This window comes from Gopherus flavomarginatus, chromosome 13, assembly GCF_025201925.1.
Source record: "Gopherus flavomarginatus isolate rGopFla2 chromosome 13, rGopFla2.mat.asm, whole genome shotgun sequence".
NCBI classification, from domain to species: Eukaryota; Metazoa; Chordata; order Testudines; family Testudinidae; genus Gopherus; species Gopherus flavomarginatus.
The window spans coordinates 12447055-12473537 of NC_066629.1; the positions used below are offsets into that span (position 1 = coordinate 12447055).

The 26483-nt window shown below is 54.4% G+C and overlaps 1 protein-coding gene across 1 annotated transcript in view; it reads left to right on the top strand.

Annotated features, from left to right (window-relative positions):
* Positions 1 to 5584: 5584 nt before the first annotated feature.
* VSIG10L2 (V-set and immunoglobulin domain containing 10 like 2) overlaps positions 5585 to 26483 on the top strand; it is a 28539-nt gene continuing 7640 nt past the window's right edge. The window contains exons 1-8 of the mRNA XM_050921491.1: positions 5585 to 5669; positions 7160 to 7507; positions 13136 to 13411; positions 13874 to 14149; positions 16520 to 16780; positions 18093 to 18353; positions 21408 to 21698; positions 23283 to 23597. Of these exons, the coding sequence (XP_050777448.1) occupies positions 5585 to 5669; positions 7160 to 7507; positions 13136 to 13411; positions 13874 to 14149; positions 16520 to 16780; positions 18093 to 18353; positions 21408 to 21698; positions 23283 to 23597 (2113 nt within the window). The remainder of the gene's footprint in view (positions 5670 to 7159; positions 7508 to 13135; positions 13412 to 13873; positions 14150 to 16519; positions 16781 to 18092; positions 18354 to 21407; positions 21699 to 23282; positions 23598 to 26483) is intronic.

Below are 26483 nucleotides of genomic sequence, written 5' to 3' on the forward strand. Positions count from 1 at the left end.
TGTGAACATCCCCATGCCAGCATGCCAAGGACTGGAGGAGTGAGTCCATGACAGGCAGTAATGCGTCACATCTCTGTGCTGCAGCATGGTCATCCCCGGATCTCAAAGCACTTTCCAAGCGTATCAGTCCCCCAATTTCATACACGGGCATGCCGAGGTGGGAGAGGTTCAATGACTTTGCCATGGTTGGACAGGTGCAGATCCAGGTCTCCTGGCTCCTTGCCCTGTCCGTGGCCTCGCTAATGAACAGCAATACTTTGCATGTGTGGCTGAGCATCCTGAAACAACTAATGGTTTAAGGCTCTCGTCACCTCTGAGCTGTAGGTAGCTGTAGCGATGCCAGAATATTCTTATTGCCAGGGCTCTTTCTGTGCAAGGTTCTAGCCTAGAACCCAGGAGACCGGGCTTCGGTGCGCGGCCCCAGGCAAGTGACTTAGCCTCTGGGTGCTCTAGCTCCCTGGCTGCCCTCCCTTGTGGGTAAATATGTTACAAAGCACCAGGAGCTCAGCTCCTTCACCAGTGGGTGGCACAAGCAGGGTTCGGTTTATACTGAACACACCTCCAGCCCGTGTGCCTTTCGTTTTCGCTTAAAGGAAAACAGCAGCAGAAGAAAGACCAAAAGGCCAATCCCCTGGAGGCAGTGTAGAGGGTGTGCTTCTCCAGCCACACGCTGCAGCTGACCCAAAGACAAGGTGGTGGCTGCTTCTATCCGACAGCAGAGCCTTAGGAATATAATGGTGCAGTATAGAGAGACCCAGGCCCAAGGAAGTACACACACCACATCCAGCTTGGTGACTCACCTGGAAGGGGTTCCCCTAGCAGCACAGTGCCTTTGTTACCAGGCTGAGGTGCTTATGCAGGGCTAATGCAGCGGGCAGAAGGGTGCACAGCTCTCTGGGGGTCTCCCATCCAAGCACAGACCTTCCCCGACATGCCTTTACCAAGTTTGGCATAAGGTGATAGGCCTGCTGGTACTTCCTCTGAACGTGGGCTCTCCCTGGGCCTGCCTTCAAATCCTGTTGATGACAAGATGGGGGTGAAAAAACACGGCGGATTCTCCATCACTGCAGTCTTTACATCAAGACTGGAGGTTTTCCTAGAAATATAGCCAAACTCACCCACAAAACATGGATGAATAGGTTGGACTAGAATGATGATCATAATGGTCCCTTCTGGCTCTGCAATCTATGAAGCTATGAGGGGGGTCAGAGATCTCTCCTGCCATGGCAGCAGCCCAGACCTCACCCACCCTCACATGAAATGGGTTATATGCAGAGCTGGATCCAAGCTCTACATGTGGGTACAGTTCTGGAGTCTGGCCCATTCTAGAGAGAGGAGCCAGGCATACGTTTCACATTCAGATCGAAGTTGGGCTGACTGCTTGGAACTAAGATTTTGGTTTGGTCTCATCTTTATTTATTTGTACTGTCGTATCTCTGAACCCTAGTCATGTACTGGGCCACCACAGCTCTAGGGGCTGTCCAAACACAGAACAAAAAGATGGTACCTGCCCCAAGGGAATGGAGTTCTGTTGCTAGGGTCTCGTCTAGTTGACTGTCCACTATTTGGTGGCTGCTGTGTAGAAGACTATTTTCATAATTGTGGGAATTGTAAGAGCATTGTTAGTTAAGGACAGGGGGTTTCTTTAAGGCCTATAATTCTGGGTCCACCTCTAGAACTTGTTACCAGGGGATGTTGTGAAGGCCAAAAGTATAACTGGGTTCAAATAAGAATTAGGTACGTTCATGGAAGATACGTCCATCGATGGCCAGGGACACAACTTCAGGCTCCGTGTGTCCCTAAATCTCCAACTGCTAGAAGCTGAGTCTGGACAGCAGGGGATGGATCACTCCAAATTGCTGTGTTCTGTCCATTCCCTCTGGCACTGGCTACTGTCAGAGACAGGATACCGGGCTAGATGGGCCATGGGCCATTCTTACAAAAGCCAAGAATCATAAGTAGCAGCGGACTCTTGATTGGGAGATTTGAGGAGCAGGGATCTCTGGGAAGAGGATCCTTGAGTCTCCCCGGCTGCAGCTAGAGCTCATATTGCTCTGAATAATTGTCTGGGAATGACACCCAGGGGCCTTTTGTCCTGCTATGAGCTTTAGTTTATTTCACTGTGTTTGCAAGGGTGGGAACTCATGAAACATTTCGATGATGTGTTCCCAGGACTTCCCCACCCCAGAAATGAACAGACTGGCCTTTGCCACCAAGGATCTGGCCTGCCGCCCTCCAGCTAAGGGATCGCACCTCACCAGCCCTGTAGAAAGCAAAGCAGACAGGCTCCAGTTTTGACTTGATGTTTTTGCTGCTTGCCCCAGAACTGGAAAGTGAAACACTTCCACATTGCTGTGCAATCAGTGCCCTTTTGGCCCGGTGAAAAGGAACAATTGCTCGCAGACTGAGGGCGCTTTGCTCTTCTACAGATCAAAATGGGGCAGTAACAACCTCACCTCACCCTGCTCTGAATTCTCACGAGGGCATCTAGCTGAGAGCTGTCAAAGCTGGCAATGCTCGTCTGAGATGCTGCGATTGAAGGAAAGAGCGAGAGCAAAAACCCTGCGACCCCTTTTGCAGGCAAGAAATGGAAAAAAATACATGAAGGGAAGTGCAGAGGGAGAGGAACGTAGGAGAAAAAAGGCCAGTTTATTAAACACCAGGCGAATCCAAACAGGTGAAGTCACCCCAGCCTCAAGCCAGACGAGTGTAAATGAGCTCGGCATGGCTGTGACTTCAGGGACGTCTCCAAGATAAACAGCCTTCACCCTCGCCCAGAAAAGCTCTGATGGAAACTTCTAGTCCAACACTCCTGCCTCTGTCTGCAGCAGCGAGCAGACTGTGTGATTGGCCTCACCTTAGAGCTACAGCCCAACTCGTCGGTCACACTGACTTTTTCTACCAAATGTTGCGGCGAGCAAATGGGCAGCTCGAATGCTGGGGATGCTGGTGAGCTGTTCTCCGGGGCTAGGCGCTGCCGGTCACTTCCCAGGCACAGGACTACAGGGAGGTGCTGTCTGCACACTCTTGCACTGCTCAGCCATTGCATAGCAGAGGAATGGGCGATGGGATCTGGGGGCCTGATTCAGCTACGAGCAAAGCCCTGTGTACTATTAACTACACAGTGTAAAAGACAGTCCCCCACACCCTTGGAAGGGAGCACAACTGATCGGCTTGATCCCATGCCTGTTGAAGTCAATGGTAAAGCTCTGTTGGTGCATGGCAGAGCTACACCCCAGCTTGCCACACACTAACTGTCTGTCTAGACAAGCATTGACTCAGTTGCCTAGGTCCCACCAGCAGGAACTGACCCCAGATGTTCCCCAGCTCAGTTCAATGCCTTAACCACACGACCATCCTTCCTTGCTGATACTTAGCACTCATCCTCACCTTGACTGATACTAAGGGTTATATGGGCCTCTTGCCCTCTCCCCATCTCTGACTCTAGACACAGATTACCCAGATCCAGGGCGAGGGACGGACAGATGTGGACAGGCAGATTTCACTCTCCAGAGATTTCAAGCTCGCACTGGCTAGCAGCACTAGGATTGCTGTCCTGTTACATCCCAGAATGGACAAGTCCAAGCCGCAGCAATCGTCCTCCTCTGGAGAATTATCACAGTCAATGAGCAGACTGTCTATCTGCAGCATTTTCCATCCTAAGCAAAGCCCTGGTGAAAGGCAAAGGCAGTGAGCAGGGGTAGCCAGAGTCTTCAAGCATCAAGACTTCTCCTGCCAGCCAGGAGGTTGCAGAGCATCACTAAGGAAAATGTTTGGAGGTTCCAGTTGCGTCAGGGGCTCCACATTCCTCAACTGAGTCCATTATCACCCAGTCCTGCTCCAAACTAGCTGATTGAGAGGATGCATACAGCGCATCTGGCATCTGGCTGCCATGCCCACAAGCTGTGGCAAGCTGCAGAGAATGAGTGATGTTGTGGGCTACAGAAGAGCAGGCCTGTGAGGCTGAGTGGGGGGTGGCTAAGACCAGCTGAGGCTGATGGGGCAGGGCCGGGCAGAGCAAAGTTTCCAGTATGTGATGGTAATGAATCTGTCCCAGTGGGGTTTACATGGTGGGTAGGCCTGGAAAGCAGATGTTCCCCTAACTGCCAGTGTCTGCGCTGTAGAGGACCACACAGTCCTGTTGAGACCTGGCCCCTGGGCAGGCCCAGTGGTTCCCTGAGCTTGATGTGTGCTGCTCAGCTGACAGGTTTGTTTTCAAAGCCTGGATGAAAGTTAAACCCACCATCCACCCCAGTCATGAGTAAATGACACGACGGATACCTAACCTGGTTTCTCCAGGAGGTGGACTGTAATACCAAGCAGCAGCCCATTGAAATCTTGTTTCACCTGCTGAGACTCAGGGTGCTGCTTCCTTTCGTCTCTGGAAACCGTTGTAACTGAGAGCAGACTCAGCTCTGAAAGCTCCCCCCAACTCGTGGGAAGGTGCCAGGGAAATGGGCTCCTGGCTGGAAGAGGCCACATGGTAGCTGGCTTTGTGAAGGAGCTGGGTAGGACCATTGCTAGTTTTAGGCTCTGGGATAAGGGTGATTGGGTTTCATGTTTCAGCCGACCCCTCAGTAAGGATCAGGAAGGAAATGTGCCTCTTATGCTTAGTTCTGCACAAATAGCCAGGACCATTACGGGTTGGAGGCACTGGTTTCCCAGGAAGCACTGGGGCAGGTCCAGATGGACTGGTGGACTTTTCTGATATGGCAAACGCTGCCTTTCTCCCCTGAGTGTCTGCTCTGAACGGGGCCCACATTACAGGGTCGTTTCTGCAAGGCCAGCTGGGCAGAGATGCCAAGGCTAGGATGGGCACATCCTCAGATGCAGCCGGGCACAGCCCCACTGCCCAGCTTACATTATAGAGCCTCTCTTGGGAATGTCCCAGGCAGGTCTCAGATTTGCACCCTCCTTAGCTCAGTGCATGAAATGCCCAGAGACACTGGCTGGGCCTTCTCGGGGGCCCATATCTTCAAAGGGGGAAGATGATGCCCTCCCTCATACTCTGCATCAAGGCCTGCCCGGTGCTTGGCAGCCCCCCCAGATGCGCACACACACTGAGAGAGACTCCAGCCCAACTCACTGGAGGAGCAGAGAGGCCCTAGCCTGAAACCCTGGTGGGGATTTCTAGGCTGTTGCCTGGAGGTGCTGGGAGGAGAGGGATGCTGCCCCTCACCCAAGCTACACCCAATAATGGGGCCTTGGGTCTGTTGGTGAGGCAGTTTGCTCTGGAGTCTGTGGTAACCTGAAGCATCAAGCACAGCTAAGGCTTTGGTGCAGGGAGAGGGCCCTGACCCGCACAGCTCTGGGCAGCACCCCAGTCCCTGACCATCAGATCCCAGATCCGCCCTTGGGGTCTCTTCAGTAGTTTCAATTCAGATTTCCATGAACGTGAGACACCAGGCCAAGGGAATGCGACAGGTGACTCCGTAAAGAGGTGCCTGCATAATAGATCAAGTAAAAATGATTAAGGAAGAGAAGGGATATGAATAATTGAGGACTAATCAGGGACTATCCAGAGTAACCTGAGACAGAACTGGGCTGCATTTAGGTGGATGGGAGATTGAAAGAGGAGACAGACATGTCCTGCTCCCGCACCACAGAGATTATCCAGGGCTTTGGACTCACCAAGAAGTGGAAAAAGTGGCAGCAGAGCTGGGTGCAGAGTGAGATGCGCCAGTGTGGAGGCAGCTAAGGGCTGATTGCCTCTCAGAGTGACATGGAGACATGGATTATGGATCAGCAAGGAACTCACCATTTCGAAACCTGCTGAAAATATTTTGCCTTCTCCCAACAGTGACTTACGGTGAGTACCATGCTCTGGCTCAGCCAGATCCCTGGGCGATGGCTCCCTTGCAGAGAGAATGGGCTAGGTACATTGCTATGGGCACAATGGCCCGGTGCCCTGCACCTGTGCAAAGCCAACATGAGTGGCCCCGTGCTGAGCCGGCGGCACTTCAAGCTGGTGTACATGATGACACAAGGCGCAGCGCAGCGGTGAACCTGGTCCGACGGATCCATGGGAGGAAGCAAAGGGTTAATTCCAAATAACCAGTGCGCTCAGCCCCCAGTAGTTAGAGATTTGGGGCTTATGTGCAGAAGCAGGAGGGTTTATAACCCTCCCAAAAGCTCTTGGGAGTCGAGATGATATTGATGGGTTAATAATATTCACACTGATAACTCAGGACCGTCCTGTGACCAGTATGAATGCCTGGAACCCTATCAATCACTTGTGACCCGAGCCATGCTAATCCTGCCAGGTCCTTGAGCAGCTACCTCAGATTATCCAGACTTGGGGCACTGTGCTGGAAAACTCCTGGCTCAGTAGTGCCTCCCCATTATCCGCCTCTCCCGGGAGCAAAGGCATACGCAGCACAGATTTCAGCAGGCTCCATTTCTCTGCTGCCACCCACCCCTCCTCTCGGGGGACGCATTGCTCTCGGTTAAATTGATTCCTCTCTGTCCTTGGCTGGAGGGGCTGCCAACTCCCTGGAACAGATTCCCTTTGAAAGGCTGAGCTCGGGGGGGGGGGGTCCTAAGGGACAGGACCCCACATCGCAGAACTAGCCCCATGCTTGGCCGTCTCACAAGCCGAATGCACCATGCAGCATGACCTCTTTTCTCACCCTGGCAGGATGCAACTTGTGAGCGGGGATGACACCCTACAGGGCCAGCTCTGAATGCCCTCCAAGTGTAAACATGGAAGGGTTGGGCCTGGAGCACCAACTGCCGCTCTGTGACTGCACTGTGTCAAATAGGCTCTTTCTGGGACACCAGTGGCCCCAATTCCCTTTTAGATCTGTCCCTTGGTCCTTCCTCTTCCCTAGCTGTGTGTTTCCAGGCTCTCGCCAGCTAGGAGAACACAAAATGAGTGTTACGGGCAAAGTTTTAAATTCTATCCCTTGGGCAAAACCTGCTGACCCTGGGGGCAGCTCCCTAGAGCTCCAGGGGACACTGCTCTTATGCTGTCTTCAGCACCTATTACCAGCACCTCTCAACCGTCCCCACAACACAGACAGTGCTGTATCCCCATTGAGCAGAGGGGAAGTGATGCACAAAGAGCCTGTGCCAGAGTAGGGAACTGATCCCCGGTCTCCCGAGCCGCAGGCTGCCACTTCTAACCCCTGGCCCACCCTTCCTCTCTCGTTCACCTCAGCTCAGCTACTTTACCTGGGTGATGCGAAGTACGAGGAGCAGACCGTGCGGGGGGTGCGGCATCGGTCCGTGCAGCTGGCGTGCGGCGACGTGGTCGCGCCCATGGTGGTTTTCTGGAGCTTCACCAAGCTGGGCTCGTTGGTGCCCAGGGCCGTTGCCATCAGCAACGGGATAGAGTCCAAGGTGGAGAAGGCTTCTGTGGCCCTGGGGCAGGTGAGGCTGAGGAACGGCACCCTGGAAGTGAGCGACCTGCAGACGGCTGCCCAAGGGCGCTTCATGTGCCAGGCGATGTTTGAGGAGGACGGCGAGATCAAAGCTGGCTACTTCTACACAGAGCTGGTCGTGCTGGGTAGGTAGCGTGGAGGCCGCGTCACCTCTAGGACTCTCTGAACAGATATACGGAGGCACCAGTCAGGGTCCCCCAACCCTAAGCCACAGTCCTACTGTGCTCCCTTCTGCAGTGCCCTGTTACAATCCTTGCAGACCCACTCCACCAAGGTGGGGTGCAACTGCAGCAGGCAAACTGAGGCAGAGGGAGGGGAAGTGGGGCACACCCAGGGTGGGACTAGAATCCAGGGGCCCCGACGCCCAACAATCTCCTCCAATCACTGCACATGCACCCCCACGCGTCTGTGCCTTGTATCCCTGCAGGTGAAGCTGCCCTTGAAATGGTGCTGCCTGCAAAGATGATGAATGACGGAAGAGACTCATTTGGTCCCAACTGTTCCACCCTCTCAAGATGTCCCTTGCAATATGTTCCCCGCCACCTAACCCAGCCTGTTCTTATTATATTGCAGTAGTGCCTAGCACCAGGCACTTCTATGCTAGATGCTGTACAAACACCGAACAAACAGGCAGTCCTTGCCCCAAAGAGCTTAGTTCTCAATGCCTCAAAAAATAGGACTTCCTCTGCTTCCTTCTGGAGGCTTCTCTCCTGGGAACCCTGTGCTACAAGGCCTTGTGTAGCATGGCCAACATTCCCCTCAGTCAGGAGCAACCTGAAGAGAGCCCTTTGGCACAGGGTTGTGTGATGGGAGTGAGTGAGATGGCAGGTCTGTCTGTCCAGCTTTACTGACCTTAACCACAACAGCACAAATCTGCGGGCACAATGGCATTCTCAGCTCTGGGACCTGGCGTTCTGCGTGCCCTCTGTGCCTGGATCTCACCTGGCTAGATACTGCCAGGGAGAGAGGCACATCCCCAGGCATCCTTCTGAGCAGAATGGTGTCCTAGACGGCCACGTCGCAGTCACATTCTGCATCATCACGCAAGCTGGTGCAAAGCAAAGCAGATGTTCTGCTCAGCAATCTAAGCAGGTGCACTTAGACCTCTTGAAATCCAGCTGGAGTTGTGGGTGGAGCTGCAACACTGTGGCCGAATCCCAGTATTCCTGCTAGCGGGGTTACTGTCGGAGATTTTCTGCCAGACCCGTGAGGAGTGTATATCCCACCTTTCCTGGGACACCCAGCTGTTCTCAGCTCCTCTCCGTGCAGTGTGTCTGTTCACATGCGCTCTGCTGGCTGGAGATGGATAGACTCCACTGGCAAATACTTGGTTGCTGGGAGATTTTCTTCCTGAAGACTGTCACTCAGTGCCGGGCAGCCACTTCCCGCTGGTATGTCCATGAACTCCAGAGCGAAGGGGCTCGCTGCCGATGGAAGAGCTGTCATCCGTCCAGGGATCAAAGCCTCTTAGCTTTCTCTTCAGTATTAGCTGCACACTCTCATAAAGGCAGAATATTTCATAGATTCATTCAGAGTTTGAGGCCAGAAGGGACTGATTAGATCCCCTATTTGGACTTCCTGCATATCAAAAGCCAAAGAATTTCAGTCCCATCAGGTGTTTATTCCAGCTCACATGAAAGCCATGTGAGCTAGGTGGTGTTAGCATCCTTACCACAATCACTGAAGATATAAAAAGGGAGAGATTTGGGGCTTCTGAGTCTGTAATTCCAGAGCAAAAACAAACATGGCAACAAGGCAGAGCTGGGAAAATGACTCACTAATAATTCATTGACTGATGGATGGGACAGGTTTGCGAACAATTCATTGCCTGCCCCGTAGAGGGGGATTATTTACTCATTGGTTGGTAGGAAAACTCTCTGAATAAACTTCCTGGGAATAGCAACCTTGTCATGGTATAATTCCCCACTCTGAACCTTAGCGTCCAAAAGATGGGGTACCAGCATGAATTCTTCTAAGCTCAATTACCAGCTTAGTACTTGTAGCGCTGCCACCAACCAGGAATTCCAGTGCCTGGTACACTCTGGTCCCCTCAAAACCTTGCCCGGGGACCCCCAAGACCGAGTCCCTCTGGATCTTAACACAAGGAAAGTAAACCCTTTCCCTCACCGTTGCCTCTCCCAGACTTCCCCTCCCTGGGTTACCCTGGAAGATCACTGTGATTCAAACTCCTTGAATCTTAAAACAGAGAGGAAAATCCACCTTCCCCCCTCCTTCTCTCTCCCCCTCCCAGACTCTCCCTGAGAGAGAAAGTAATCCTAACACAGAGAAAAATTAACCTTTTCTTCCCACCAATTCCCTGGTGAATCCAAACCCAGTCCCCTGGGGTCTCACCAGAATAAAAAAACAATCAGGTTCTTAAACAAGAAAAGCTTTTAATTAAAGAAAGAAAAAAACAGTAAAAATTATCTTTGTAAATTTAAGATGGAATATGTTACAGGGTCTTTCAGCTATGGACACTGGGAATACCCTCCCAGCGTAAGTATACAAGTACAAATTAAAATCCTTTCAGCAAAATACACATTTGAACTCCTTCCAGCCAAATACACATTTGCAAATAAAGAAAACAAACATTAGCCTAACTCGCCTTATCACCTAGTACTTACTATTTTGAATCTACAAAAACCTGTATCAGGGAGATTGGAGAGAAACCTGGTTGCACATCTGGTCACTCTCAGAACCCAGAGAGAAGAACAACCAAAAACTAACAGCACACACACAAACTTCCCTCCCTCAAGATTTGAAAGTATCCTGTCCCCTGATTGGTCCTCTGGTCAGGTGGCTGCCAGGCTCACTGATCTTGTTAACCCTTTACAGGCAAAAGAGATATGAAGTACTTCTGTTCCATTAACTTTTAACTATCCATTTATGACAAACCTGTTCTAGGAATTCTAACACCTGGCATTTGTCTGGCGCCTGCCCTGGGAGTACCCTAGAGCACTTTAGGTGTCAGTGAACTGAGCTTGCCCTGGTAAGGAGGTTGAGGATAACTATTCTCATTTACATATGGGGAAACTGAGGCAGGGGGGAGGTTAGGGCCAACATTTTCAGTATTAGCCTCTGATTTGGGGTGCTTCAGTTATTTATTGCTGTGGTGGCACCAAAGAGCCCTGGTCATAGTCCAGAGCCCCATGGTGCTAGGTGCTATACAAGCACAGAACAGAAAGACAGTCCCCACCCCAAAGAGCTTACCATCTAAGTCTAATAATTAGGTGGCCACAGACAGATGGATGGGAAGAGAAAGGAGGCAATACTGGCTAGCATGACCGGCCGTGGGCTCAGCTGGTTGTCAAGTTCTTACAGGCATTACAGCAGAGGAGAGCCCCCGCAGCTCCTACCACTCCATTTGGGATTGTGGATGCCGAGCAGCTCTGAGAATCAGGCCATGGATGTGTCAAGTTGGGCACCAAAAAGCAGAGGCCACACACAGCTCTGTTGGTTGAAGCGGCACATTTTAATGGTGGTGGCGGGGTGCTCCCTCCCCCTGGGTCCCCTCTGATCCGAACCATGCAGAGGTTTTCAATCTGCCCTGGGCACAGAATCAATCAAGTGCAGCATCACAGAGTGCCTGCAGCAGCCAAGAACAGAGGCACATGTGCAACTGTCTCTGAGACAGCTGTGCCAAGTGACAGAGGCTGGCTCCAGCAAGACAGTCACTCGCAGTGACACAACAAGTGCTTTCTCTCTCGAATGGTTACCAGCCTGCAGCGCCAATGGCTCTGGGGTGGACACTGCTCCTCTGGGCTGCTCTGTAAAACCAAGGGGCTGAGAGTCCACTGGCCAGGCACAAACCAGCCTTGGCATCACCAACTCTATGAGGTCAAAAGTCATGAGTCAGGTGCCCCCCAAATTCATGAGAGTGGCTTTAAAATCATGAGATTTATTTAAAAAATGCCATTTTGATGCTTTTGGGGAAACTTTTTGGCTGCCTTGGGTCACATTTACGCACTTTTCTCCACAGCCACTTACTTTTTTTCATGCCAGCTGAGAAGCTTGTGTCATCACCTGACTCCAGGAGCTGGGGCTTTAAGAAAAAACACCAAATATCATCAGGCTTATAATAAAATCATGAGAGATGGCATCACAGCAGCCAGCCACTGGATTCCTGTGGTACCTGGCAGGGCCACCAGAGTTAGTCACCAACAGGCCCACCTAGGGCAGGCATGTCCCCAGCACAGATACACGTGTGCACTGTGGGAACAGTCCGCTGCCCCTGGAGTAAATGGAGAATTCTGATCAGGGAGCCTTTTGTACCCACTTCGCTCTTGCTCGGCACCACTGTAAATGGCTCCAGCAAGTGCAAAACAGTGGAGAATCCGGGCCCTGGAGTGGCCTAGACTAACACCCGGATCCAGACATCCCTATTGACAGGAGAGTTACTGCTGGTCTCGGGGCCACTACTGGCGAGCACCAGCTGTTTGTTAGAAGAAGAACTCAGGGCATTTATCTCCAAACCCAGCTCTCCGCTCCCCTGACCCAGGGATTTCATTGACATCAATGGGCATTGGCTCTCCCCCATGGTGCACTAGTTAGTCAGCAGAGGGCTCTGGTACCTGGCGCCGCTCAGAGCCCGGCAGCCAGGTCACGGGGGTTTGCCGGACCCTGTACAGTTCTCCCCCTGGTCAAGGGTCAGAGCGAGATCCCTAGAGGGCACCATCGGTGGTACAGTGCTCCGGTGCCCAGCACACATCTTGGAAGGGCAGGATGAGAGGGATTGCTCTCCCCCTTTCCCAGAGGGGGGCCAGGGGACAGCTACCCTTCCACCCCTACTGCCCCCTCAGGCTGGGGAAGGAAGCCGTGGTCTGATCCAAGAAATGCCTTCCCCGTGTACTCCCCCATCCCCAGCATGCCTGGTCAGGTCCCAGTGCCCTGCTAGCTCCATCTCTGTGGAGGGCAGCCAGCTGGCTCTGGGGCTGGGAGCTGGCCTGCTCCTCTCCTGGCTCTGTGAAGAACCATCTGGGCAGCTCCCCCCATAGACTCTGGACTTCAGCAGGCTTCGGAGGGCAAGTGCTGCAGATGGCCTGCCTGGCCCTGCACCCCAGCTCATCAGCACCGGGGCCTGGACACTCGCTGCCTCCAGTTCAATCCTTCAAAAGCAGTGGGCGGCTGGGAAGCCTTAATCTTCTTCCCTCTCCCCATCACATGTCCATCCTCCCACTGCCTCCTTCCCCCAGCAACTCATGGCTCCCTGGTCTCTCTGACCTCCTCCCCACCCTGTCCTGCCTCAGCTGTCTCTGTACCCCCCAGAGCCTTTCTCTGCCAGACTGTCCAGCCCCTGTTGCTGCCCCACCTCCCTCTGATCTGCCGTCTATGCTGAATGATTATCCCAGACAATGCTGCATTGGGAGCAGCTTCCATCGTGGGGGGCTGACCGACCCCACCACTTTACGGCTCCCTAGAACCTTCTCTCTGTCTGTAGCAATTCGTTAGAGTGGGTCTGAAGGGCACAGCAGAAAAATCACACGCTTGGGAGTGTAATGGACGAGCTTCTAATAGCAAGGGCTGGCTTGGAAAAGAACAGAGCAGGTCATAATGGAAGGGATTAGTATGAAAGGAATGGCTTGGCTGAGATGGGACTGGAGCCAGTTGGATGGAAAGCATGGGGGTGGGGTCATGGTGACGAGGGCTGGAATGGGGCAATTTGGAGTGGATTGGATGGGGAATGGAGCAGAGTGCATCCAAAGAGGCTGCAGCAGGTGAGCTCACATCCGAGCTGTGTGTTTGGTCTCCCCTAGTTCCCGTTCCAAAGCCCTTCCTGCAGATGACCGACTCTACACCGGTGGAAGGCATGGTGGTGACGATGACGTGTGCGGTGAAGGAGGGGACACCCCCCATCGAGTACTCCTGGCACCGCCACACCAACAGGGAGGGTGCAGTGGCCGTCGCGGAAGCTGCCGGTGGGCTGCTGAACCTGACGGCGGCTAACCGGACTCACATGGGCTGGTACGCCTGCACTGCCCACAACGAGGTCAACAGCCAGACCAGCGACAGGATGTATCTCGACGTCATTTGTAGGTGACCTGCAGGCAGGAGCAAACGTCCTGCCCCTCTGATTTGCTGTCACATGCCCCCCTCCAGGCCCAATCCTGCCAGCTGCTGAGTGCCCGTAACCCCTACCAAGGCCAGAATCCTTTATGCTGCCTTCCCAGGCACCCCTGGGCACGTGGCCCAAGCAGCAGCCCAGCTGCCCTGGTGTCTGACAAGGACCGAGGATTTGGAATGGAAATAAGATTATGATCCCCCCAGAAAACAACTGCTGGCAACCACTTTGGGGGTCATAACCCCCTCCCTGCCCCAGCATTAGGGTGTCAGAGCGGACCCCCCCTGCCATTTCTGGGCTACAGAGCCCTACGTCCTATTCCTGGACCAAAAAGATTCGGATAAATGATCCAGCTGCCGGACGGTCACTGAACAGAGCCCCTCCCCTTCCTGCCATCAGCCAGGTGCTAACCACCTCCTACTTCATTCTGCAGATGGCCCTGATGAACCCGTGATCAACATTGAGCCATTTGCTATTAACCAGAATGGCTTCTCAGCTAACGAGCAGGAGGAGGTGATTCTGACCTGCCTGGCCCCTTCCAACCCGCCCAGCCACTACATCTGGTTTTACAACAGCTCCCAGATCTACTCTGGCCAGAAGTATGTGATAGCCAAGATCTCCCGGACTCAGACGGGCACCTACACCTGCCTGGCCCAAAACACACTCCTCAATACGCGCACTCAGACCACCATCATCCTCACTGTCTACTGTAAGTGCGTCCCTCCCCATGGCTTGGCACGCGGCCATCTGGGTATGCGCTCTCTCTGGCATGTGCAGCGGCATCCCCCTCCTGGTTCCATCTTCTCTGTCTTCTGCATTTCCCTCCCTTACTTCCCTTCTTTGATTCTCATGGTCACCCATTAGCTAAAGAGGAACCAGGAAGCTAGGGAAGAGCTCTTCTAGCTTGAGAGTAGGCAGTTTAAGTCTCATGAGAAGAACGGAGAGGTTTCCACCTCTGTTGGTTCTGAATGATCCAGACCAAGCAGGGACCCAACCTTTGGGAGAGCAGAATAGCCTCTTCCACAGGACCAGTATCATTCAGGGCTTAGCACCTCGGGATGGAAGGGGGGCAGTGTTGTGAGATCGATGGTGTGTATGGCCTAAGGCAGCTGTTGTGTTCTTTCTGGTTGGGCTCCTCCAGCTGGGCTGGCGGGGGAGCAGAGACGGGGTGTGTAAGTGATCCAGAGGCAGGTTGTCTAGCAGATGATCACAAAGAGAGAGTGTTTGCTCACAGCCATGGCGAGCACAGCAGTAAACATCTGTGCGCATGGTTCCACTTGGTTTGGATCTCCAGCTTAGGCTGCTGTGCGGTGGTGCACGATGGCCTGGAGAGTGAGCTGCTGGGAGAGACACTGGGCCTAGTGATGACGGCGACCGGGGAGCGGAAATGCATAAGACAGCTGAATTCTCGGCTAAATCCGGAGGCCCCTGAGCCGATAGCTTTGTTCCTCGCAACATCCACCTGCTCCCCCTTCATTTAGACCAGTTATCAAGCCCTCCAAACCCTTTCCAAGCAGAGCCAGCCATTCGAGGGGCCAGATTTCTGGGAAAGGCCACTGGACACGTTCCAAAATATTGATGGGGGGGGATGCTGGCAGCTGGGGAGGCTGGGATGGAGGAACTGTCATGGAGGGCTGGAGGGGATCTTGGCAGGAGGGTTGGGGGCTTGTCACAAGGTGAGCAGGGGGATTTGGGCAGATCAGCGAGCTGGAAAGACTGGTCAGGGGGACTGGGTGTACTCTGGCAGCTGGAAAGCGTCACTCGAGGGGGTGAGGGTGCTGGAGGGTTGTGGCAGCTGGGGGAGGGGTTGACTCTAGTCAACAGCTGGCACTGAAACTGTGACACTTGCAAAGCTGGCACCTGCCTGAAAAATCGGTGTCAGGTCACGCTGTGTCCAAATGTCTCTGGCTCCGCACAGCGGGGGAGACATCTTGTGGACTGTCCCGAGTGCATCAGAGTGACTCAGAGCCACTGCGTCACTGTCCTGTCCCCAGCACACCAGAATGTCTCAGAGCCACTGGGTCACTGTCCCATCCCCAGCACACCAGAGTGTCTCAGAGCCACTGGGTCACTGTCCTGTCCCCAGCATGCCACAGTGATTCAGAGCCGCAGGGTAGCTGTCCCATCCCCAGCGCACCAGAGTGACTCAGAGCCACTGGGTTGCTGTCCTGTCCCCGGCATGCCAGAGCGTCTCAGAGCCGCTGGGTGGCTGTCCTGTCCCCGGCACACCAGAGCGTCTCAGAGCCTCTGGGTTGCTGTTCCATCCCTGGCACACCAGAGCATCTCAGAGCTGCTGGGTGGCTGTCCTGTCCCCGGCGTGCCAGAGTGTCTCAGAGCCGCTGGGTGGCTGTCCTGTCCCCGGCACGCCGGAGCATCTCAGAGCCGCTGGGTGGCTGTCCTGTCCCCGGCACACCAGAGCGTCTCAAAGCCGCTGGGTGGCTGTCCTGTGCCCGGCACACCAGAGCGTCTCAGAGCCGCTGGGTTGCTTTCAGTCTCCAGCTTGCTGCTTTCTGCCCTCTGCAAGCTCCAAAGATCCTGGGTGTCATTGTGTTGAGGCCACAGCTACCCCGCCTAGGGTACAAACCACCATTCCAGTGAGGGGGCAGCCTTTACAGAAGACGGGCCACACGCCTGCCCTGCCCCTCCCTCACACTGGCGCTGGCTCAGGCACCTTGCTGGGGAGGAGTCTCGTGGTACCAGAGGGACAGCAATGCACCCAAGGGAACTCGACCTCTGCTCTCCATTGGCTGCTCTTGCTCCTCACGTTCCCACCTTAGCACTGACGGCGGCCAGGGCCCTCCCAGCACGTCTTGGGCTCAGCGATCCAAACCCACGTCGCAGGCCAACGAGTACCCTGTGCTCTCCCTGCTCCTCTCCCTTGCTCCTACAGCGCTTCGCCAGGGAGCTGGCCCCACTGGGCAGAGCCCACAGAGCCACACGGGCAGAGCTGCCCTGTGGTACCTGGCTCCCTGGCCCCAGTGCATCTCCTGCGCATGACAGCCCCAGGCAGCAGGCCGTGTGTTCTTCCCGGTGTTGCTAACTCCTCTTGCTGTTGATACAATCTTTGCCCCACGCACAGATCTGCCCGAGGGGAAGCCCAGCTGCACACCAGTCCCTGCTGCCAATTTCCGGGACATTGCTCTGCAGTGTTCATGGCCTGGCGGGTTCCCCCCAGCACGGCTGCGGTGGGTGAGAGCCAGCCGGGAAGCAGACGCTGCAGCGTCCTACTCCAATGCTACCAGAATCCAGCGAGGGGTAGATGTCCAGAACGGCAGCTCATACACCTGCCTGGCCTCCCACCCAGCGCTCAGAAAGGATGCTGTCTGCACCACCACTGTGTGTAAGTACCTTCACACTGCCTCCTCAGTGCCGCTCAGGAATAGAAACACCGGGTCCTGTGCTCTGCCCCGTGAGAACCCATGCCAGCTTGTGGAGATGGAGTCTCCAGCTGGCGGGTAGAAACAAGGCTGACGCTGTGGAAAGCAGCTCTCCTAACAAGGGCGCAGTTCCTCCCTGCTTACTTTAAGGCCTCAAGCGGACATTCAGGGCTCCAGGAGCCTGGGTAGATGGCACCGTTCATCTGGCAACAGGGAACTACATGGGTACTGCATGGTTGCAGTGCTGTGGCATGGCTAGTGAAAGTGACTTGTGTAGGAGCTCGCCTTGCTCTGGCTTTCATTCCCAGAGCAGAAAAAGGAATAAGGTTCTGATGCCCCCAGTGCAAACACTGGTCCGACAGGCGAGACGGCTGCAGCATCAGGAACCCGTGCAGCCACAAGTCTAACTCTCCAGGCTCACCTGTATTCCAGAAACACTTCACTCTGGAGGGGTTTTGTTTGTGAGGTGCCTGTAGGTCATGACATCATTTTCAGGGCCTGCAAAACCCCATCGCGGTGCCAAGTCACATCATGTCCCAGTGAAGGCTTTGCTCAATGGGATGATGTCGCTCATCCCATCCCATCACGATGAACCAACCCAGCATCATGACATAAATATCCAAGGGTCGCTTGTGCCTGACTAAGATGATGGGTCTGGCAGGCCATGCTGGTCCCGTGGAATCAGACACAGGTGGTGCAAACCCCAGAGAGTGCTGTGATCAGCAAGCTAGCCCAGCACCTGGGGGCTCAGGACTCCCATGGGAGGTGCAGGGAGGTCTCCAGGGGTGTGGAGGAATGTTAGGGATGTTGGCATGTTTTCTCCTGGTTCCTTCATGGCCTAGTCTGGTCCCTCAGTAGAGATAATTGTATCGGGCTGGAGAACCTGTGGGACTGTACCTTAGCGTGCCCACTTGGGCATGGGTTTTTAAGAACCCTTTCCCACATGCGTGTGGCTGAGACTTTAGTGTCTTGGCAACTGTCCCAGCTTTAGGCCTGATTCTCCTCTTACTCACATGGATGTAAGTCCATGGAGCTCCCCCCAGGGCCAGTGAGTGCTGGTTCTCTGGGGTATTTACCGCATGAGGCCCGGAGTTTGTATGTTAGAGGTTCTGGGGCAAAAAGTGACCTTTGGGGCATTTGGAAACACTCAACTCTTCCCAGTTTATATGGGGAAAGCAGAGACCTGGGGACATGCCTGATGGGACGTGCAGCATCTCCACCGGGTGAGATGTGGGCAGGGATGCTTGTCTCTAAGATGCTGTCTCTGTTCCCCAGGGGTCCCCGTGGGGAACCCCACCTGTTCTGCCATGGCTACGAAGCAGAACGAGTTCCTCATGCTGTCCTGCGACTGGGCAGGAGGCCTGCCCCATGTCACACTCTGGTGGAGAGACTGGCGGAACCGCGTGCTAGGTGGCTTGAAACCATCCAGCAACATCTACGTCATGCAGTCCAACAGCACCCTCGGGGGCAAGGAGTTCACGTGCATCGCAGCCCACCCTCTGCAGGCCAGAGCCACGGAGTGCCTTGTCCGGCTGGGTAAGCAGGCCGGCTGCCACCCGGCAGGGCCGCTGGGACTCGTAGGCCATGTAACTGCTGGCAAAGCAAGTGTGGGGAGTGTGGGTGGGTTGTGGCACCAGTTCTGCAGTTCCTGGGGCCCTGACCAAGAGGCAGATTCCACAGCTTCACAGCTTGGCTGGAATGACCCCCGTGCAGGCCAGAAACAGGGAAAATCCAGGCAGGGTCTGGCTCATGAACACTCTTGAGGACAGCTGGCTGAAGAGCATCCCCAGACATGTGTCAGAGCCGCAGGCGGAGACCAGGCGTCATGTCCACCCTTCACTGGCTCATGGCGAATGTTGTGTGAGTGACAAACCTCACCGGATCCCGAACCTCAGTGCTCAAAGTGGCCAGAAAAAAGTGGGGGACTCTGAAAGTGACATTACATCTGCCTCCCTCTCGCCCCACCTTCCGCCCCAGCCACAGTTCTGTTCCTTCTGCAGTTCCGGGGGCTCTTTACCCCCCTCCCCAGGCCTGGAGGAAGCTGCAGCAAGTCCCCTGTGCCCCCTCCCAGCCCAGATGCTGGAGGGGAAGGAGGGAAGGGGGGAGAAGTTCTCCCACTGCTCACAGGGAAGGAAGGGGGATGAAGGGACAGAGCTGCCCTGAGCTGCTGGGCCCTCTCTGCTCCCCCTCAACCCTCCTGAGAAAATGGGGTCTGCTCCTGTCATGGTATAATTCCCCACTCTGAACCTTAGCATCCAAAAGATGGGGTACCAGCATGAATTCCTCTAAGCTCATTTATCAGCTTAATACTTGTAGCGCTGCCACCAACCAGGAATTCCAGTGCCTGGTACACTCTGGTCCCCCCAAAACCTTGCCTGGGGACCCCCAAGACCCAGTCCCTCTGGATCTTAACACAAGGAAAGTAAACCCTTTCCCTCACCGTTGCCTCTCCCAGGCTTCCCCTCCGTGGGTTACCCTGGAAGATTACTGTGATTCAAACTCCTTGAATCTTAAAACAGAGAGGAAAATTCACCTTCCCCCCTCCTTCTCTCTCCCCCTCCCAGACTCTCCCTGAGAGAGAAAGTAATCCTAACACAGAGAGAAATTAACCTTTCTCTCCCCCTTCCCTCCTTTCTCCCCACCAATTCCCTGGTGGATCCAGACCCAGTCCCCTGGGGTCTCACCAGAATAAAAAAAACAATCAGGTTCTTAAACAAGAAAAGCTTTTAATTAAAGAAAGAAAAAAACAGTAAAAATTATCTTTGTAAATTTAAGATGGAATATGTTACAGGGTCTTTCAGCTATAGACACTGGGAATACCCTCCCAGCCTCAGTATACAAGTACAAATTAAAATCCTTTCAGCAAAATACAAATTTGAACTCCTTCCAGCCAAATACACATTTGCAAATAAAGAAAACAAACATAAGCCTAACTCGCCTTATCTGCCTAGTACTTACTATTTTGAATCTATAAGAACCTGTATCAGGGAGATTGGAGAGAAATCTGGTTGCACATCTGGTCACTCTCAGAACCCAGAGAGAACAACAACCAAAAACTAACAGCACACACACAAACTTCCCTCCCTCAAGATTTGAAAGTATCCTGTCCCCTGATTGGCCCTCTGCTCAGGTGACAGCCAGGCTCACTGAACTTGTTAACCCATTAAAGTCAAAAGAGACATGAAGTACTCCTGTTCTATTAACCCTTAACTATCTGTTTATGACAGCTCCTTAGGGAGGGGGCAAAGCTCTGGCTGCCTGCTACAACTTCTCCACCCCAAGAGGCAGAGCAGGGGGCTCAGGCGGGTTCTGGGACAAAGCTTCTTGAGCTGGCAGATGGGGGAACTGTGCCCCGATGACAGGCGCACTCAGCGCAAATGCTAGGAGAGGCAGCCCTGGCGGGTGGTCTGTGTGCATGTAGGAATGGCCTCATGGGCTCCCATGGCTGGCATCTTGGTGATTCCTGACTCAGAGCACTTGGTTTGCAGCCCAAAGCGTTCCTCACAAGGGGCCAGTAGTCCTCACTCTGCCTTCAGTGACACCTGTGCCGTCTAGGGTTGCCAGGCATCCGGTGTTCAACGGGACCCTGGTGGCTCCTGTCAGCACAGCTGTCCGGGTCATTAAAAGTGTAGTCGGTGGCGCAGCGGGGCTAAGGCAGGCTCCCTGTTTGCTGTAGCTCTGTGCAGCTCCCAGAAGTGGCTGGCATTTCGCTCCAGTTCCTAGGCAAGGGCGTGGCCATGGGGGGGTCTGCGCACTGCCCCCATCCCAAGTGCTGGCTCTGCAGATCCCATTGGCCAGGAACTATGGCCAATGGGAGCTGAGGAGGCAGGGCCTGCAGGTGGGGGCAGTGCACAGAGCCCTTTGCCAAGGATCCGCAGGGACATGCTGTACTCACAGCCGGATTCATCACCCCCCTGCACCCCAACCCTTTGCCCCAGTCCAGAGCCCCCTTCCACAATCTAAACCCCTCATTTCTGGCCCCACCCCCGAGCTCACACCACCAGCTGGAGTCCTCAACCCCTCCCACACCCCAACCCCTTGCCACAGTTCAAAGCTCCCAGCCTCTCACACTCTGAACCCCTTGCCCGCACCCCCCCACCCCAGAGCCCCCTCCTGCATCCCACACCCCTCCAAGGCCCCTGTCTCAGCCCTGTGAAAATTAGCGAGTGAGGATGGGGGAAAGCAAGGGGGAATGGAGTGAGTGGGGGCAGGGCCTCGGGGGAAGGGGCAGGGCCTTGGGGAAGGGGCTGGGCAAGGGTGTTTGGTTTTCTGCAATCAGAAATTTGGCAACCCTTGTACAGTCTCCCCATCATCACCAGGGGTTCCCAGGGGTTGTGGCGGATAGCAGTTGGCCTTGCACTGAAACTGCAAATTAGTTACCAAGCCTGGTGATGATGCATGAGCTGGAATAGACCCTGGCTCCCCTCCCTGAGCTGGTCCGCCCTGCAGGGCTCACGGGACAGACCCTGGCTCCCCTCCCAGGGCTTCCTGCGGGTCTCACGGGACAGACTCCAGCTCTGCAGAGGGTGAGGTGCCCTGACTGGGCACCGCTTTCACTGCAATGCCCCCCGTCTCTCTCTCTCTGGACAGACGTTCCCAAGCTGGCGGCCGAGCACACCGAGGTGTCGCTGTTCGAGGGCAGCGAGGTCCAGCTGGCCTGCATGCTGCAGGGCCCGCACCTGGGCTCCGAAGTGTTCTGGTTCAACAACAGGCATCAGGTGATCCGGCCGGATGCTGCGAGGTACAGGCTGCAGCAGAGTGATGCCTGGTTCAACCTGACCATCCGGGACACCGAGTGGATGAGGGACAGCGGCATCTACCACTGCTTGGCCGTGAATGCCGTGGGAAACGCCACCATCCCCATCAGGCTCCGCGTGAAGAGTACGGTGGGGCAGGGCAGGTGCTCATGGGAACCACACAGGGGCAGGGGGGACAAACGGGGGCTTTGCAGAGTTTAGAAGGAAGCAGGTAGGAGTGTGCTGGGAAGAAGTGGATGGGAGGGTCTGGGGATCCATGGGGTAGGGAGGCAGAAGGAGAAGTGAATGAGGCGGTCTGGGGACCCCATAGCAAGGGCTGGGGCAAAGGAAATGGATGGAGGGGGTCTGATGGGGTCCACCAGGAGTGGGGAGGAGAGGAGGTGGGTAGGGAGTTTGGTGGGGCCCACATGGTGCGTGGAGGGAAGGAAAGTGGTGGAAGGGTCTGGGCCAGGGGTGGAGATGCGGGTAAGGGTGTGCTGGGGAACTTGTGGGCAGGAGGTTTAGTCATGAGCGTGTTCTGAATGCGGATTGGTAGAAGCATTTCAATGGCGGGATGAGAGGGAGCTGGAGAGATCATCCAGAACAGCACCTGCACTGAGGCAAGACTAAATACTATGTAGACCATCCCTGACAGGAGTTTTTCCAACTGTTCTTAAAACCCCCCAATGATGGAGATTCCACAACCTCCCTGGGCAACTTATTCTGGTGCTTAGCTACCCTGACAGGAAATTTTTCCTAATGTCCTAAACCGCCCTTGCTGCAATTGAAGCCCATTGTTTCCTGTCCTATCCTCAGAGGTTAAGGAGAACCATTTTTCTCCCTCCTCCTTGGAACAACTTTTTACGTACTGGAAAACTCTTCTCCAGACTAAACAAACCCACTTCTTTCAATCTTTCCTCACACGTCATGTTTTCTAGACCTTTCATCATTTTTGTTGCTCTTCTCTGGACTTTCTCCAATGTGGCCACATCTTCCCTGAAATGTGGTGCCCAGAACTGGACACAGTACTCCAGTTGAGGCCTAATCACCATGGAGTACAGCAGAAGAATTAGTTCTCATGCCTTGCTTACAACACTCCAGCTAATACATTCCAGAACGAAGATTGCTTTTTTTGCAACTGCATTACACTGTTGACTCACATGTAGGTTGTGATCCTCTCTGACCCCCAGATCCCTTTCCACAGTACTCCTTCCTAGGCAGTCATTTCCCATTTTGTAGGTGTGCAACTGATTGTTCCTTCCTAAGTGGAGTACTTTGCATTTGTCCTTATTGAATTTCATCCTATTTACTTCAGAAGGTTGGACAAACGTGTTATTCAGCCCTGGGCTCCGCAGAGACCATGGGGTGAACTCCTAGGGGTTCCTGTTTCATTCAGCCCCCTGGTTTCTGTGACACTGAGTGAGGTCAAGTGGGACTCTGGCAAACCCCAGGCTCTGGGGACTGGGCTGAGACTGGTTTCACTCCAGGTGGAGGAGGCAGGTGCAGCCCTTTATTACCTGACTGGCCAGTTGTACCCTGAATACAACGAGAGAGGAAGGGAAGGAGCATGTGCATGAGAACGGGGGTGAAAGATGAGGGGTGAGGTTGTCTCTTTGGGTGCGCATGTGTGTGCGTGTGTGCATGTGTGTGTGTGTGTGAGCAGCATGGGATCAGAGGGGTGAGGTTGTCTCTCTGGGTGCACCACTGACACGCTCCCTACCCCCTGCAGAATACCCGACGCCCCCCAACGTGACGATCAGCAAGCTGATATACACCCGGCAGCGCACCGAGGTGCAGCTGGAGTGGGTGACGCAGGGCTCGGGGAACCTGACCGGCTTCGTCGTCCAAAGGCAAGAAGCAAAGAAATCCTCGCTGGGCCCATCCCGGTCGGCAGCCCGGGCCTGGGAGACTGTGGCCAGTGATATAGAACCTGACATCCGGGACCACAGGGTGGGCGGCCTGGACCCGGCGGTGGTATATGCCTTCCGCATCCTGGCTGTCAACCACCGCACCACCGGGCACCCGTCCGAGGGGAAGACTCCAGGTGAAGTGACTAGGCCCCAGACTCCGGCTGGGCTCCACTCTGGGGGCTGGAGTGGGGGATCCCCTACTGCAGCGGCTGTCCACTGTCCATGTGTCCAGAACCCCACTCCCTCTCCCAGGGCTGGGCCTGTGTGGGGCTACGGAGGAGTGGGGGGTCTGTTGGGGTGTGAGTGAGGTGGGGCGAGGATGCTGGGCTGTAGCGAATGGCAGGTGTATCTCCGTCCTGTTCCAGCTAGACAGGTAGGACCGGGCAGGATTAGCTTCCAAGTCCCATTTATTCACCCAGCCCCTTGAAGATTCTTGTCACATTAGGATGAAGGGCCTGGAAAGCAGCCGGCTCCCAGGGCCATGTCCCTCCCTGGGTGTGAATCACAGCAAGCAGGACAGGGCTGTGTGGAGCTGGCAAGGCTGGACAGAGCCCCACAAGCAAAACTGGGCCAGAGGTGAGTAGGTCTTTAGCACCGTTGGGTTGTAGGAGTATAGACTGGTGTGATTGCACTGGGTTGTAGTGGATGGTGTCATTGTATCGGGGTGTAGGGGATGGTGTCATGGTGTTGGGGTGTAGGGGATGTTGTGATTGCACTGGAGTGTAGGGGACGGTGTTGTTTTGAGGTGTAGGGGATGGTGTGATTGCATTGGGGTGTTGTATTGGGGTGTAGGGGATGATGGATTATGATGTAGGGAATGGTGTACTGGAATGTAGGGGATAGCGTTGTACTGGGGTGCAGGGGATGATGTCATTGTATCAGGGTGTAGGGGATGTTGTGCTGGAAAACTAACGACCATTGCCACATCATGCAGGGAATGTTTCAAGTGTTCATAATGGAGCTGAACAAAACTGCTCACAGACCCTGAACACTGGGCCCTGCTGGTGCAGTGGAAGATGGCTGGGACAAGGGTGTTGCGAGTTGGGAGTGCAGGGTATTGGCAGTGCAGTGCGGAGGATTCCAGGAGTGGAAGGGCTGCGAGTGCTGTAGTTCAGGATTGAGGAGCATTGGCAGTCACTTTGTCTGTTTGTTCATGACCGGGGTCAGTGATGAGCTTGGGGAGAAGTGAGGCATTGTACTCAAATTCCACCCAGCATCACAATCCCAGAATCTGAGAAGCTGAGTGCGTTTTATCAACTGATGAGCAGCGGCCTGCAAGCGTAAGGTTTCAGAGTTAACACACGGAGGCAATAGGAGCAGGTCACACCTCCTTTACAGCTACTGGGCCTGACTCTGTTCTCACTCACGGCTGATTAGAAGTATTCCACCTAACTTCCTGGAGTGTGTGAGATCAGAGTGGGACCCGAGGGTTCTCTCTGTCTGCAGACTCATTCAGACCACGCTACAGCACGTTCACACTTTGAAGTCTTCTTTGCAGACAGGGGGAGCCAGAACCAGATTTGTCCCCAGATTGAAGGTTAAATTCTGCAGCACTGTTAGAGCCATTGGTGAGATGCTGGTGAGGTGCGGTGGCTAGGCCTGGTTCGCGCCCGTCTTGCTAAGTGCCCCTCCCGAACTTACAGAACAGGAATTCTCTGCCCTGGGAGAGGCAGGAAGGAGGCACAATACCAGAATCAAGGGCAACTTATGCACTGTTCCTTGGGTACCAAAGGGATCTTGGATTATAGAGTGGATTAGATGCTTAACTGTGGGGATTTGTGCTCATATGCGGTGTTGAAGAGACGGTAAGGAAGACATTCCCCTTTCAGGGCAGGCTACCTGGGAATTTGGGCACCTTGGCCCAGATCAGCAAAGGTATTTAGGCTCCTAAATTGTCAGTGGGAGTTAGGAGTCTAAATAGCTTTGTGGATCTCGCCCCTGCTGCTTCCTGTGGAGCAGGGAGTCAGCTGGGTATCCCCATGGCCCATTTCCTGTGACTGCAGGCAGGGTGCTTGCACTTGGCCATGGTCCTTTCCCACCCTCACTTCCTGTGCGTTAGTGGGGAGCTTTGGCCTCGGCAGTTTCAATCAGGCATAGACTGATCACCAACCAGGTCTGAATCCACTATGGCCCCCTCTGAGAGAGAGAGGAGAACACCCACCTCTGTGCTCACGAGAGAACTCCGGCTGGCTGCCAACAGCCAAAGAGCTCAGCAGCTTCCACCCAAAATGAGCTCTCCTGGTTCCTGCTGTAATTGCTGTTATGGAACGAGAGGGGCCTGGTTTGGGTCTCCACTTATGGAAAAGTCATATGGAATTTAATGGGAAATGCCACCCTGTTCATAGGCTTACTGAGCCTCCCTGTGGGGTTTGAGGAAGACTATCACTGCCCTAGGCTTCACCCTCTCTTGCATTCTGGAGGGGAATTTCTATGGGAAAATAGAGATTTCCTCCCTATTAGGTCCACAGGACTTATCCACTGGGAAACGTGCAGGGTGCAGATACCCCAAGTCCAGCCATCACAGAGGGACTCCGATAACTGCTGTCATCTGGCTGGCTCATGAGCAGAGGCCCAAGGAACACCCCCTGGGTCTGTTGGTGCCATTTGGCACATGGGGCACTTCTGTGCCAGCAAAAGATTTCCCTGAAGTGGCAGGTGGGACCAGTGGGACATTATCAGCCCATCCTCCCCCCCTTCTTATCTGCCACATTTTGCTGCAATCCAGTGCCTGTCCCTCCCAGACACCCCGTCTCCTCAGGACAGCATTATGAGGGATTGGAAGAGTGAACATCCATGGCTGGTCCTGGATCGAGACTGAGGGAGTGTGACGATGAGGTTCTGGCGGGACCCAACTGAGAGTGCCAATTCAGGACCAATTGCTTAAACAGGGCAGTCACAGCCCAAGGCTGGGGTTTTTCCACCTCTAAGGCAAACCAAACCAGCCAGACAAAAATGACTTCAGTTTCACCCCACTGGCTAACCACAAGTCACACAAGCAATTTCCTTAGACACTCCAGTCT